Genomic DNA, 13,911 nt, shown 5'->3' with positions numbered 1-13,911 from the left:
GCAGCCTGTGGAATCTGTCTTTAGATGTAGCTATTCCATTCCCCAGAAGAAAGCAATCGGTAGTCTCTCTAACCAGGAATGTTTTCTGGAGTTGTCTTACTTTCTTTAAGCAGCTTTCATGCTCTTATTCCTCATATTTATCCTTTTTTTGCCATGTATTTACTCCACTGATACGTTTTCTTCCATGATACAAAAGTCAGTACTTGGATAAAGAGCTCTCCAGGGAGTACCAGAGGACTACTAGAAGCTGTATCAAGGAAAGATTGTGACCAGTCAAATCAAACCATATCTATTGGAAAGTTCATCAACTCTCTAGTAAGATTAGGAAAAATAAAACTTAAAAATGAAATAAGACTAGTTTATTTTCTGAAAGGTTGTACTTTGATATTGATGTGATAATGATCACACAGTAAAGACACTGCAGCCTACTTGGGGAGTACAGTAGGCTTCCAGAAACAGAGCACATGCTGTATCAGGTAAACAGGAAACAAAAGGAAGGCTTTCAAACTAGCATTATAGATGGTAATTCTTAATGACATCAAACTTGCAGAAAAATTTTGCAGAACAATGCTAACCTTTGGCTTGTCAGTTATTCAAAGAGCCTCCAAGACACATGTGCATCAACCAGGAAGTGATACCAGCCATGCAATTTAAGTTTTGCTTCCTTTGGGATCACGATGAAGTTAGTGCACTTGCAGTGTTGCAGATATTATATGACCCTGTGCTAACAAGACACTGTAATGCTTGTATTGGCCAGTGTGTGTGTTTTTACTTGTGTGTCTTCTACATTTAACCAATAAAGAAAAAAATTCTGACACAATTCTAACAGAAAGTAGTTAAAGCTGTCAGGTTTACTTAGTTGGATATGTTTAATATATTGATGATCTGGAAATTCAGAGTTATTTTAAGACAGAAAATTTCAATTTTACAGGAAATCTTCCTCTTTATTTTGGAAAATAATGTCCAGTTCCCTCTCAGACTTAGTTATGATGGGCCAGGAAAGCCCCAGAGTTTTTCTGAAATCCCAGCACTGAATTAGTCATTAACAGAAGAGAAGGAGCTAATTCATTTGCAGAAAGACAGGTACTGTCTTATTTATTATGTTGCAATCTTTGATCACAGCGTTGTGAATAAAATGTTAAAACACATGTATGTGCAGGTCTTTGTGGAAGTTGTATGTATTTCTTGGACATCATCATATTTTCTTGAATTTCAAAGAAAAATGACTGAATGTTCTTATTTGCTACCTCATTCAACCTGAACTCTGATGGCTCCCATTGATTACTTTGTCGTGTTTTCTCACTGCAGTTCTGTGGAATATGTAAGATTAACACACACTGGGGATGGCACGTGCCCTTGACAGAACTCAGTGTGTACCCTTTGGAGCTGATGCAGTGCTTCAATAGTGTAATTTTTCAACATTTTGTGCTGCTTTTGGAGGGGTTTAGATATTGTGATTCTTTCACTGCTCTTTTATTTTTCTTTTCATACTACCTTGCATGTCACACTGCTCTGTTTCTACCAAGAGACAAGTCATTTGTGTAATGGAAACAGAGGCTTTGTTTATCATACAGGATATTGTGCATCTTACTGTACTCCTGACATTGTTTAAGCTTTGGGAGACACTGCTGTTTTCCCTGTTGTTGCACCACTAAAAATATTAAGGTTCTGGGAGCTAAAGCTAACCACCTGTTATCATACTGTAATGTCAAATGACAAAAAGTATTGCACTCCATTAGTTTAGTGTTGCAATGTGACGAAAGAATTTATAGTTATAAAAAAAACGTGAAATGTACAAAAAATTCTACAGTAACCTTTTACAAACTTTGAAAATCATCTTAAGATTTCACAAACAAGCGGAGCACACTCCTAATTTGTAGTTCATTTCCTGATAAAACTTAATAGAGTCATTACTAAGGTTTCCAATTTCCTTTATCATAACCAAAATGGTTCCAGATGAATTTGTCTTTCTCATCAGCCAACTTGTTTTTGTTGCACAGATGCAACAGATTATTTCCACCAAATGTATTTTGCCGTTCTCTTGATCTTACTAGTAAATTTAAGTCATGTAAGAAGGTAAATTTTAAGCTAAGTAGAAAGCTAAAAGGAGGCAATACAACTTACATATATTCAGAAGTATCTTATGCAGTCGGCAGATAAGATCTGTTCTTTCTTGTATTTGCTATATCCCATTAATCACAATAATTTACTTTTCCAGGAACATAATAAGGACTAGTGATACATATACCTTAGTCTCCTATTAGCTACTGAAATTTCAGGAGAAAGTCTGAAAGAAATGATTTCTTGCTGAGAAAAAGATCATTTTGCATTTAGATTGCAGGAGCTAATAATCCACAGCAAATGCAACATGCATATAAAACATGAAATTTTGTTTTCTGGATGCAAATAATTGCAGTATGACAAGTACTAAAGATGCTATTAGATTAGTTACTACTGAAACTAGGAAAAGTAATGCTTATCTTTTCTGTCATTGTATTTTGCTCTCAAAATTTTACCAGAAATTGTAGATGTATGTGTAATTTCTTAATTTGCCACATGGCACATAAATTATTTAAAAGTGTAGTGATGTCATTTGATTTAAGGGCTGATGGAGTGGTGAAATACACTGGTTCATTTATGCCCATTTTCAAACCAAAAGTTCCTGCTTCATCCACTATTCTATGTCTTCTGCTTTCATATTCTGCCTTTACGTAGATGCATAAACAAGCAAGTTGTCTTCTAATGCAATAGATTTATGAACTGGATCTGTTAAGAATACTTTACTTAACTTCTTTCCTTGTTTAGTAATAAAAATTATCTATTAATTGGAAGAGAGGTAATGGTGTTAGTTAAAAACCTTTCTGTGGAAATTGCTATTTAGGCATATCTGGAAAAGGAGATTTTTGATGAAGTGCCTCATTACCCTTTCTGCAGAACAGCTAAGGTACTGTCTATAAGTTCTGTTTAATTTCTGGTTCATTGACTTGATGCACAGAGTCATTCAGATCTCATTGTATCTATCCTGCAGTTACAAAACAACATTAAGGACTTATTTCTGATGTCAGTAAAACAAAATTGTGTGTCTTGATGGAGTCGCTTCAGCATGATCACATAAAAATGATTAGTAACAGCAATTGAATAGTCTGTTTCTCCATGATTGGAGCTAAAGCCTAAGTTTGTACAATAAAGACTTTTTACAATTTTAGATGGAAAAAAGTTACTGTGCCCACATAACAGTTAGTTATTAAACTTCAAGATCCCAGCTACTGAATGTCTGTGAAATCTGAGTGGACCATTCCATGCAATTGCATAAACTGTACATAACTACGCTATCAAAGCGAAACTGGTAGAACAGTGGCGTTCTCTAATTCACATGTTAATTTATCTGATTAGTTATGTTAATACCAGAGGGACTTAGAGTCCTAATATACTCCATGTTTTTGATAGAATTATGTAGAAAATACACAGAATAATTTGCATTTCTAACCTACTCTTTAACCAAAAAAAAGTTGTATATTGGTCTTGGTAAACCTTTTCAGAAAATATTTTCTTGGACTACTGTAAAACTGGAAGATATTTATATATCATATACTTTATGTGTATAAAAAATATGTTTATGGACATATGAAATGTGCTTTAAAGGCAATTCTCATATACTGCTTTTTCAAGTGTATATTGTTACGCTGAAGTTATTATGTATAGATATTTCAAAATATTTAAAACCAGTTTTCTTCTGGATTGAGAATTAAACTTTTCAAAGGTTTTAAAATATTGTTTTTCAGATAAAACAGGTTCTCTGTCTTTTAGGAAATCCATCCTAGACATGAAATCTGTCTTGTTAAAACACCAATCCATTTTCACATGAAAACTTAGATTTTTTGATATTAGCTAACAAAACAGAACTAGAATTGCTTTATTTATGACTTTTTTTTTTCTTGGCAGGTCTCACTGCATTACCTGCATTACCTATATGCTTAAAAGTAAGCATATATTAGTTTATAGGTGTGGCTTTGATGTGCTTGTGGCATAGTCAAAAAAGGAAATTTCACACAAAATATCAAACACACAAACACAAAAAACACCACTATACCAAACCAATCATCAGATAATACTTCAGACATTTAATTTCTGGGGAAAACTAAGAACGTTTTATCAAATATTTTGAAAATGGAAACTCACTGTCATGCAGTTGCTGACTGTGTTTTAGTTTAAATACTGACATTGCAATAGAAAGAGATTCAGTTTCAGATACTTCAACTTTCATTCATGTAATTTAGGACCCACTACAGCTCCCTTAAGATATGTTATAAAAATACAGCTGCTATGAGGATAAAAGCACGAGGAGCCATCCAGGCTAAGTCAGGAGACATAACATTTAATAATCAGCTGAATGTGAAGACCCATCAACTTGACGAATGGTAAGTACTGTACGGAGTGAAAAAGTCTTAAAGAACATCATAGGTATAGTAACAAAGTGGACAGTTCCTAGCTGTCTTTTTTAAATTCTTTAGATGGGTTTATTAACATGATAGATATCTATATGAATTTCTCTTTCTCTTTGCATAATAATTTCTAATGCTCATACAATCATGGGAGTTAGAAGATGTGAAGATTGTAGGTGGACATTTATTTCATTGATTTGTAGGTGTTTATAAGGCAATAGTACATATATTCACTAGGCTTCTGCTTTCCAAATTCTCCATTGATTTCTCTTCTGTTATTTCAAAGTCACCTTTATTGAGATATGCAACTGCTACATTCCCCTGTCAGAGACAGGATATTAGGTTGAATAGGCTTTCAGCTTAATCCAGTCTGGCTGTCATAAAGTCTTACAAACTGTAAGTTCCAGAAATGAAAAAGATCCAAATTATTAGTGGAGACTCAAAAATATAATACAATCATACAAAATAATTACCATCAGGACTTCTTTACTTTACAAACATATAAAATGCACTTACTTTGAGGGTGAGAAGGGAGAAAAAATCCTTCCATTAGAAAATATAGTCACAAAGCTTTGAACAAATAAATTCACACACTGTGGAGTACACACACACACACACATGCAGGCAGGCATGCACGAACGTACGCACACGGGTGCACACATACACACACACACACACATGCTTAGAGTTTACACTGCGTTCTTCTGATGCCATGATTATTATTTTATTTGTACACCCACCTTTACTGCACATTCTAAACAAACAATAGACAACAGTGTAAAGACTTTTTTTTCCCTTAAAACTGCAACAAAACAAGTCTCAACATTTGCAAAACATTCCTTTATTATTAGAAATAAATTATTTTGTATAAAAATTAGCATGCGTTGACCATTGCATTTATTTTAGCATAACCCAGGACTTAGTTCAGTCAGCCGTCACAAGAAACAAACTCATCTTCTTTTACGAGTTGAACAATGTAGGACAGGAAAGGAAATCGTCACAATCACAAAAAAGTACTTACAAATATAACATCAGACATGATTTATTTCAACAGCATTTTTTTTCACAAGCTAACATTTGTTTTCCTTTTGTGATTTGCTTCCTTTTGTGAGTGAACAGTTCAGAAGCTTGACACTCTGCCTCTGTGTTATAAAACTGGACTTTTCCTTCCCCTGTCTCTTTTTGCCTTTTGCCTCTTGTTTAATCCTTGTTCTTTAGGAGACTGACTATTTATTTGAATGTAGTCTACTGACATTTTCAGGACTGAATTCTGGTGGTGGTAAAGTCTATGTTTGCAAGATCCAATCCTGCAGATCTTCCAGTAAATTTCATCCCTGCTCAGTTTGCCTGATTGCTGTAACTGACATAAGTTGTCTTGGTAGAGGAGGCTGCAAATAAAAATAAAATAAAAAACAAAAACAAACAAACAAACAACAACAAAAAAAACAAACAACAACAACAAAAAAGTTCAGGATTTTTAGAATCAAGAGAGAAGGAAAAAAAAACATACTTAGCATTTGAACTTAGACAGTGTCCTGCTATATTTTTTAACAATATGGTCTATATTCATGGAATAAAGTAAGACTATTTAAGAATGTATAGAAATGGTGATTAAATTGGATCTCAAGTTCTGTGCCCTTGATAGCAATGTATTCTGTTGATGACTTGTGCAAGCAGAGGTCAATAGAGAGGAATAATGATGAGTGGTTTCAGCACACCCACAATAGAATTTCAACACCAAGTATTATTTTGACTGAATTGTATATAGACAGTTTTTACTTTAGAGATTGGAATTCTCTTTCTCTTCTACTGGTTAAAGACAACTTTGCAGCTAGTGGTGGTTTGTCCATCTAGAAGAAGCCTTATGTTTCTTGAAAGGAGCAAAGACTAATCTAGGAAACATCTCTCCAAATTAGTGAAACTGAGTAGGTAGTCCCTACAGCACCTATTATCTGGAGAGAAGGATGGTTTCCTTATATTGATGGTCAGCAGATCATGTCTTCTTTCGAGCAAAGCTGATACCCCTTGTTCAGAACGAGGCAAAATGTTGAGAAAGTTCAACATCTTTACTATCGTTAACATGAAAAACTGATTTTTTAATGAAAGTTTGTGTGAGGTTCTAGCCCTTATATCTTATCCTTTTGCTATAAAAATATTAAAAATATGCTATAAAAATATGACATGTGATATCACTCAAGATTAATGTAACAGTGGGAGGATGAAAGTGGTGGCATTAGGTCTTTCTTACAGTTAATTCTCTAATTTTATGTTGGGTACATGAAAAATCAGACTGCTGGGGGACTGAGTCTCTTTTTTGTCTCTATAATAAGGTCTGTGTTAGACTGCATAAAGAGGAATTTGGCTTTCTAAATATGTTTTATATTCCATCTGGTACAGACATGTTCTGCTTACGATACTGAAGAATTCAGCTGGTAAGATGAAAATAATTTGATGGTAAAAAAGTTTCCTCATCTATAGATTCAAAAATTTTATTCCGATACTTTCCTTTCTTCCTTCAATTTCTTGTTTTCTGTATAGAATCTGGTGACAACTGCTGAGATAGATGAAAAACAATCTTCTTGCTAACTCCTAAATTCAGCCCAACAATCTCATGATACGTGAAGAATAGACTACAGAAACTAAGTGATGACAATTTCTCACTTCTACAACAAAGATTAAACTAAATAAAGGATCATTAAAATTGACACAAAATAATAGTGGTTAGTATAAATAACTAAATTTTCTTTGGTTTTCTGAGAAATTTGATCCTAATACTGCATGTATAATTTTTTAAGACACAGCAGAACCATAATGATTAACATATCACTATAAACTTTGTTCCCTAAGAAGGTATATATAAGAATGAATAATCAAAAGAAAGCTTCAAAATGTAATATTTCTTACTTTCATTTGCACAGGTAGCTCTAATACTTTGTGTCTGGAAAAGCTAGTTCATGAAAGGATTACTTTTGGCACATGAAGGAAGTCATTCACATAATTGATCATAGTAGTTGAGCACCAATATGAAATATTTTTATTTGCATGTATTGGGACACTTGAAGCAAATATAGCCTCATTTACATCTTCCAGATCTTTCAGATGGGATGTACTGATCCCAACTGAACTCTTCCATGCTCCCACAGCTGGATTTCTGAGAGGATTCTATTTTTCCTTTTGCCCATTAAGTTCCTACTGAAAATAGCGCAGGACTGCTAAAATGGCACCAAGTTTTTAAAGCATAAAAGGATTTTGTTCCCAGCTAAGAAATAACAAATAAATGCACATCTGCAAACTCTGCACACTTGGGAACAAAAGAACAAAATGATCAGAGCTTATTTTTTTCCTTTCCCTGAAAATAGGCCGAGATACACGATCAGGTTAAGCTAGCTTACCATATTATCTTGTATGAGCTGAGTTCTGCAATAACTTTACATGTGCGTGTGTTTAGCCTACAGCAATGTAACATAATCAGATTTATCACATCTCAGTAAGCTGAATTATCTGAAGGCATTTGCAAGAAGCTCAAAATACAAAAATATGGTAGTTGCTACACCTCATCTGATATAGAGTAACTTGTTAAATTTTTGTAATTCTGTTGTATATCTGAGAATTAAATAGTTTTAATATAATTAGTCGAGAATTGATCAAGAAAAAATTATCCTTCTGAGTTCTGAGTGTTTGTACTTTAAAAAATGACAGCACAGGAAGTTAGTGTAGATAGTATTTTGAAATATATTAAATCTAATCTCATCTCCAAACAATGTTTGTTTTTTTTTTTCACTTGATAAACATTGCACATATCTTTATTGTTCAGTGGAATAAGCCTAGAGTTCCTGTTTGGGGATCTGAAAGCTTCAGCAGCTGGTGTCCTACTCTTGAAGACTGTTAGCATTTCACAGTAACAACATGAACCACATTTGGCAAGCATAGATGGCCAGAAAAAGTAACGGACTTGGCTCAAAATATTTCTGGGAATTAACAGTCTTTTATAGCTCCAGTTACTACTTTGCTGTTGGAACAAGACAAAAATAAAAAATAAGATAAAATAAGATAAAATAAAATAAAATAAAACAAAATAAAATAGGATCTAAAACAATTCGGAATGATTATTCTGATCTGACCTATATGCATTTAAAGCACTTGCCATTGCTATGCCTTCTGTAACTGCATCTGGATGGTTTTTTTCATCCTATCTCCCAGAAACAATTTGTTTTCCACTACGAATGTATTTCAAAAAAAAAAAAAAACAAACCAAAAAGACACCAAAACAAACAAACAAACAAAAACTAACAAAACAAAACCATGAATGTATTTATGTGGAGACAACATAGAATAAAGTATGTTACATGGAACATGACAGACTAGACAGAGTTGTCTCTGGATAGGAAGAAAAAGGAATTATCTGACTGTCTCACCCTATTTCTCACCTAGTTATGGTGTTGCTATCATTACCAGTATTTGTTCTTGGTAAATGGTGGGAAACACTACCCACTTCTGGTATCCTAGGAGTAGACTGATATTTTGCAACCAGCCTCATATACTATCGCTGCAAAGAAAAATCTATCTCACATGGAGTCAGTGAAAGAAAAAAATTTGCTATGTTGAGAAGTTGTTCCTATTGGCCTAGTGAAAAAGGCTTATGTGGCATTGTGCACTAGTAATTCACAGGAACTTCCAAAAGTTTTGATAACTATTTTGCAGAAGAAAGAAACCCACCTTGAGGTCTAGAGCTCAATTACATAGGGAGAGCTCTCTGGAGTGCAAATTACTTGACTCGGAATTTTTGCCTATGAAGTATTATGATGCCTGGATAAAAGCCTAGTCAGGATACACTCCTACTTGGGATTATATAGATCTGTTACTGTTAAAATCGTGTTTAGAGCACAGTAAATAAGCATTACCCTGCATACACGCACTACCAGAGAAGCAGACTTGTTTCCAATAGCAGCTGTTGCCATGAATTATGCATAATCATAGTTTAAGGAATATCAGAATCTTGAAGATTTGCAAAATTATTGAGTTCTTCATATTCCTACACTCTTATTTGATCCACAAATTTCTATGTATCTTTTTTTTTGTCCTTTGTTATATATCACAATCTGAATCTGTATAAACCCATAGCTCACTCTAGCAGTTTTAAGCATTTTGAAGGGTCATGAGTTTTTCAAGTGAAATAGTTTGTTCTCAGTATCCTCCATGCATCAGCAACTATAGTATGGTAAACTTACAGATTATTATATAGCCTTCAATCTGGAAAACTCTGATTGAATTCAGTTGGGGGTTTCAATTTTCATAAATAAGTACAATATTTTTCTGAAAATTTGGTACTGCTTTGTCTTAATGTCCTCAACCAAAATAGTACTATTTAATCATCTGTCAACACCATCACAAAGTAATAAAAACTAAAAATAAACCATGTCATATCTAAAATATGTAAAATAACTGAAAAATTTAACTGTAACAGCTGTTGTCCATCCCATGCGACCCCTAACTGCTCAATAGAAAACAATTCTACATTGCTAAGCACTGGGGGTAAAGTTAATGGCTCTGCTCATATTTGATTATTATTGTTATTATGAAGTCCAATTTATAAGATTGTATGTCACATGGTAGAATGGAAGCTATAAACTCTGTTTTCTTCCATTCTAGAGCAACTTAGAGATGTAGCAAGATTCAAGAACTTTCCTGACACGGGAAAGAATTTTTTCCCATTACAAGCTAGTGACATATCAGAACATGTAATGATTATGTTTTATATGAATTATCACCATTTTGTACCTAGATGAGTAAGACCACAACAAAAACCTGGATGGGAAGCATTATTCTGGAAAGTGTTAGTCATGAGTCATGATAAATGAACAAGTCAACAAATTTGAGTTGAGTGGAAAGGTAAAAAGCATAATTTTCACTACCATATCTAACTGCAAAATAAAAGCAATGTTAACTGTTTCCATTATACATTTTTTCAAGAGCCTTTGAGTTTTGAATATACAATGATGACCATAAATACACCTCATGAACTGTCAGGACATATCACAACTGGCACAGCAATGCACAACACATCAAATTAGCACTAGCTAAAACAAATTATTTTTGAAAGATGTGGTTTTTCAAAATCTGCTTGTGCTTTTTGTTTCTTTACTAGCATCCTTGAAAATCAAATTCTTTGAAACAACTCTAGACATTCCTGTATTTAGCAGTACATGAATTCTGACACATCTCTGGATTCATGCAGAACAAGCAACAAAAATAATAAAGTTTATTATTAAAAGAAAGTGCATTCTTGTGAACGTACATCTATTATGATGTGCTGCCACTTTTGACCATGGGAAAGTCTACAGATGACTTACTGTTGGTTTCAAGACTTTCACACAGTTCAGTCTTGACCTCGCCATTTGGTCTGTCGTTTCCTTTTTGGGTCAGTTTGCTTTGCATTGTAGCAGCTGTCACTACAGCCTTGAAGCTCCGCTTCCGTTTTTGAACATTCTGCTCTGGATGAAAAATGATAATATAAACCTTGGGCATGTAGAGCATGCCCAGAGACACAGAAGCACTTAAACTCATGGAGATAGTAAGTGTAGTTGTCTGGATGTACATCTGGGAAAGGAAAGAAACAACAACATAAAAATCATTGTTATGTTGATTTAATATAAGAAGGAAAACAAAGTAATTATCTTAAAAGTAATATGTGGAAAGGGAACATACATCAGAAGGACTCTTGGCTTTGGTTGCTTTTAATTGCAGCTGAGTATGGCTTTTTCATGTTGGTTTTATAACCTTAAGAGTAGGTGATAGAAACAACATAATATTCCTGAAACTTCATTCTCATAAAAGTAACCAAGATGCTGAAGCAAACAAAGCTTTAGAAAAGAAACAGTATGTCTGGACAAGAAAAGAGGAATGACAATAGGGTTAGCTGTGTATCACCTACTTTAACAGACAGAAGCTTCTACACCAATACACCATGTGATTCAACAGTGTATGCAGTATGGCTCAACTGACAGCAGCATAATCCAGAATCTAATAAAATCTTTGATATATTCTTTGAGTTTCAAACTCATAAAAAATATTACTTTCTTCATAGTGATGCTTGAATATTCTTGAGTTTGTTTGGGGTTTGTTTGTTCGTTTGTTTTTAACATTTCCCACCTACTTTTGAATTCTAATCACAATGTTCTGTTGGCACACAATAAACTTCTTAATATGTCATAGTCGAAATCAGAAAATTGAGGAACCACGAAATTACATCACAGAGGATCTCAGTTCCCTATACATACAAAGGAAAAATCTGGCATCTCTGAGCAAATCTATTTATTGTTCATTATCACCTACAAAAAGAAGGTAACTCTAGTCTTCCATGATCTCATAAAAGAAGATGACAATGATCACTCCATAAGAACAGCAGAGAGAAGTTTCTATTTGAAGAAATATTCAGCTAGTATATTATAAATACTAATTTTAGTGCTGCTCAACATTTATTTTTTCTTAGGAAATTATATTTTATTAGCCATATTATGAAAAAAGAATTTTACTTTACAGTTCTGTGTTAGGTAGGAAATCTCTCAGTAATCTTTGTTATACCGAGAAAGATACTGAAGTAAAACCTGCTCAATACCTTGGCAGATGATTCACTGACATTGTTGCCAGGCATGATTTTAAGCACTGGCCAATACCATCACATTAACCTGGAGATAAGGTGGTAAGTCTGTCTGCAACGTCAGCTTCAGATCATCAGTTTTTATGAAGTGCCCTTGGGTGACTTGGCCCTTGGCAGAAAAGTAGAGATATAATAAACTGTTTTGCAGTCACTATTATAGTTGATAATTTTTAATGCCTTTCAGCCTACAAAGTTTTTCCATTAGATACTTCCTCCTTAGAGATCAAAATAAACTCTGTTCTCCCACTTAAAGCAATGTCAGGTAAGAAAAAAAGCATGGACTCTGAACCATTTTATAAAGTAACTGTATATATCTATAGAAAACTGTCAAATAGTACCATAAAAGGAGGGGTTGGCCAATCTACTCTTTAAGAAAAGACTATCAGTTCTTCAAAATCTGTAAGAAGCTGAACCCACTTTCAGGGACAGCACCAGACTGAAAAGACAATTAGCATTGCCTTTCTGTTGTGCTGAGGAAAGTTGTAGGAGCAACATATTCTTTCATTTCAATAATATATCAAGAAAATACTTGAGGAAATGAATGCAATATAATCTTTTCTCACACCAGTGAAATAGTTCTCTTCCCTTCAATCTCCAAAATGACAGTGGTATGCCTGAAAGCAGACCTTGAGCTATATTGCGTATGAACATTTCTAATGAAAACCTTACATGGTCACATTAACAAGCAAGTTTTTCGGACTTCTGTGGAAGGATCTTTGTGCAGATGCATGTTCACATGCAGATAGCACCACCAATGCATTCATTTCCCTCTGAACCAAATCTCCAATCAAACTGGTACAGTAGGTGGCTTTTAGGGTTAAGCATTGAATTAACTGGTGTCCAAAAGCAAAAGTGTTTTGATTCCTAAAGACGCATAAATTTCCTAATGGGATTTTCAAAACTGAAATCAATGCAAGTAATACCTTTAAAAAACTGTACTGAATATGAAAATTCCATTAAACATAAAAAAATCCTTTTTGAAGTCTTACCATTTTTAAAAACCATGTCATGGTAGTTAAATGGCTAGCTAAGCCTCACCCATGGATTCTGTAACAAAAACTGGCCTTTAAATATGTATCTTTTTATTCCTTATCAAGTACCCAAGCTGTGACGCTTGTCTTCTGTCATGGTTCAGTATAAGGTGAGATGATAGAAAGAATAAAGAACCTCTGAATGTTACAGGTAAAATACATACATTATTTAATAGCCATATTAACAACAAATCTATGCATTATAGTAGATCTCAGTGATCTTTTTTGCAATAAGAGGTCCCAGAGTGCCAAGATGTAATTTTGGTCACTGTAATATAAAGAAATTATTAAGTTATTTGAGAGTGTTCAAAGGAGGGCAACGAAGATGGTGAAGGGTCTTGGGGGGAAGCTGTATGGGGAGTGACTGAGGTCACTTGTTTTGCTCAGCCTGGAGGAGAAGAGACTGAGGGGAGACCTCATTGCAGTTACAACTTCCTCAGGAGGGGATGAGGAGGGGTAGACATTGATCTCTTCTCTGTGGTGATCAGTGACAGAAGTTTTTTGGATATTAGAAAAAGGTTCTTCACCCAGAGTGTAGTTTGGCACTGGAAGAGGCTCCCTGGGGAAATGGTCACAGTACCAAGTCTGACAGATTTCAAGGCTTGAATGATTCTCTCAGTCATATAATGTGACTCTTGTGGATGATCCTGTATGGGGCTAAGGGTTGGACTTGATGATTCTTGTGGGTCTCTTGGAATTCAGCATACCCTGTGATTCTGTGAAATAGTAAAGAGGCTTCCCTTATTATGTCAATGTCTGCTTAGACATTTACATTTATTTA

General features: G+C 34.3%; 1 protein-coding gene across 4 annotated transcripts in view; it reads right to left on the bottom strand.

Annotated features, from left to right (window-relative positions):
• Positions 1 to 4,724: 4,724 nt before the first annotated feature.
• Positions 4,725 to 13,911, bottom strand: part of GRM8 (glutamate metabotropic receptor 8) — a 331,061-nt gene continuing 321,874 nt past the window's right edge. For 3 of the 4 annotated variants that reach the window (XM_032688648.1, XM_032688650.1, XM_032688649.1), the window contains 2 exons: positions 10,793 to 11,039; positions 4,725 to 5,830 (listed from right to left, as the gene is read on the bottom strand). In XM_032688648.1, coding sequence (XP_032544539.1) covers positions 5,781 to 5,830; positions 10,793 to 11,039 — 297 coding nt within the window. In that variant the 3' untranslated portion in view covers positions 4,725 to 5,780. Of the gene's footprint in view, positions 5,831 to 10,737; positions 11,040 to 13,911 lie in introns of all 4 variants that reach the window. The other variant, XM_032688651.1, reaches the window with a different exon arrangement.

The sequence above is a fragment of the Chiroxiphia lanceolata genome, chromosome 5 (genome assembly GCF_009829145.1).
Source record: "Chiroxiphia lanceolata isolate bChiLan1 chromosome 5, bChiLan1.pri, whole genome shotgun sequence".
Lineage (NCBI taxonomy): Eukaryota > Metazoa > Chordata > Aves > Passeriformes > Pipridae > Chiroxiphia > Chiroxiphia lanceolata.
Note: the sequence above shows the minus strand (reverse complement) of the source record. Positions and strands in the feature narration are given on the sequence as shown.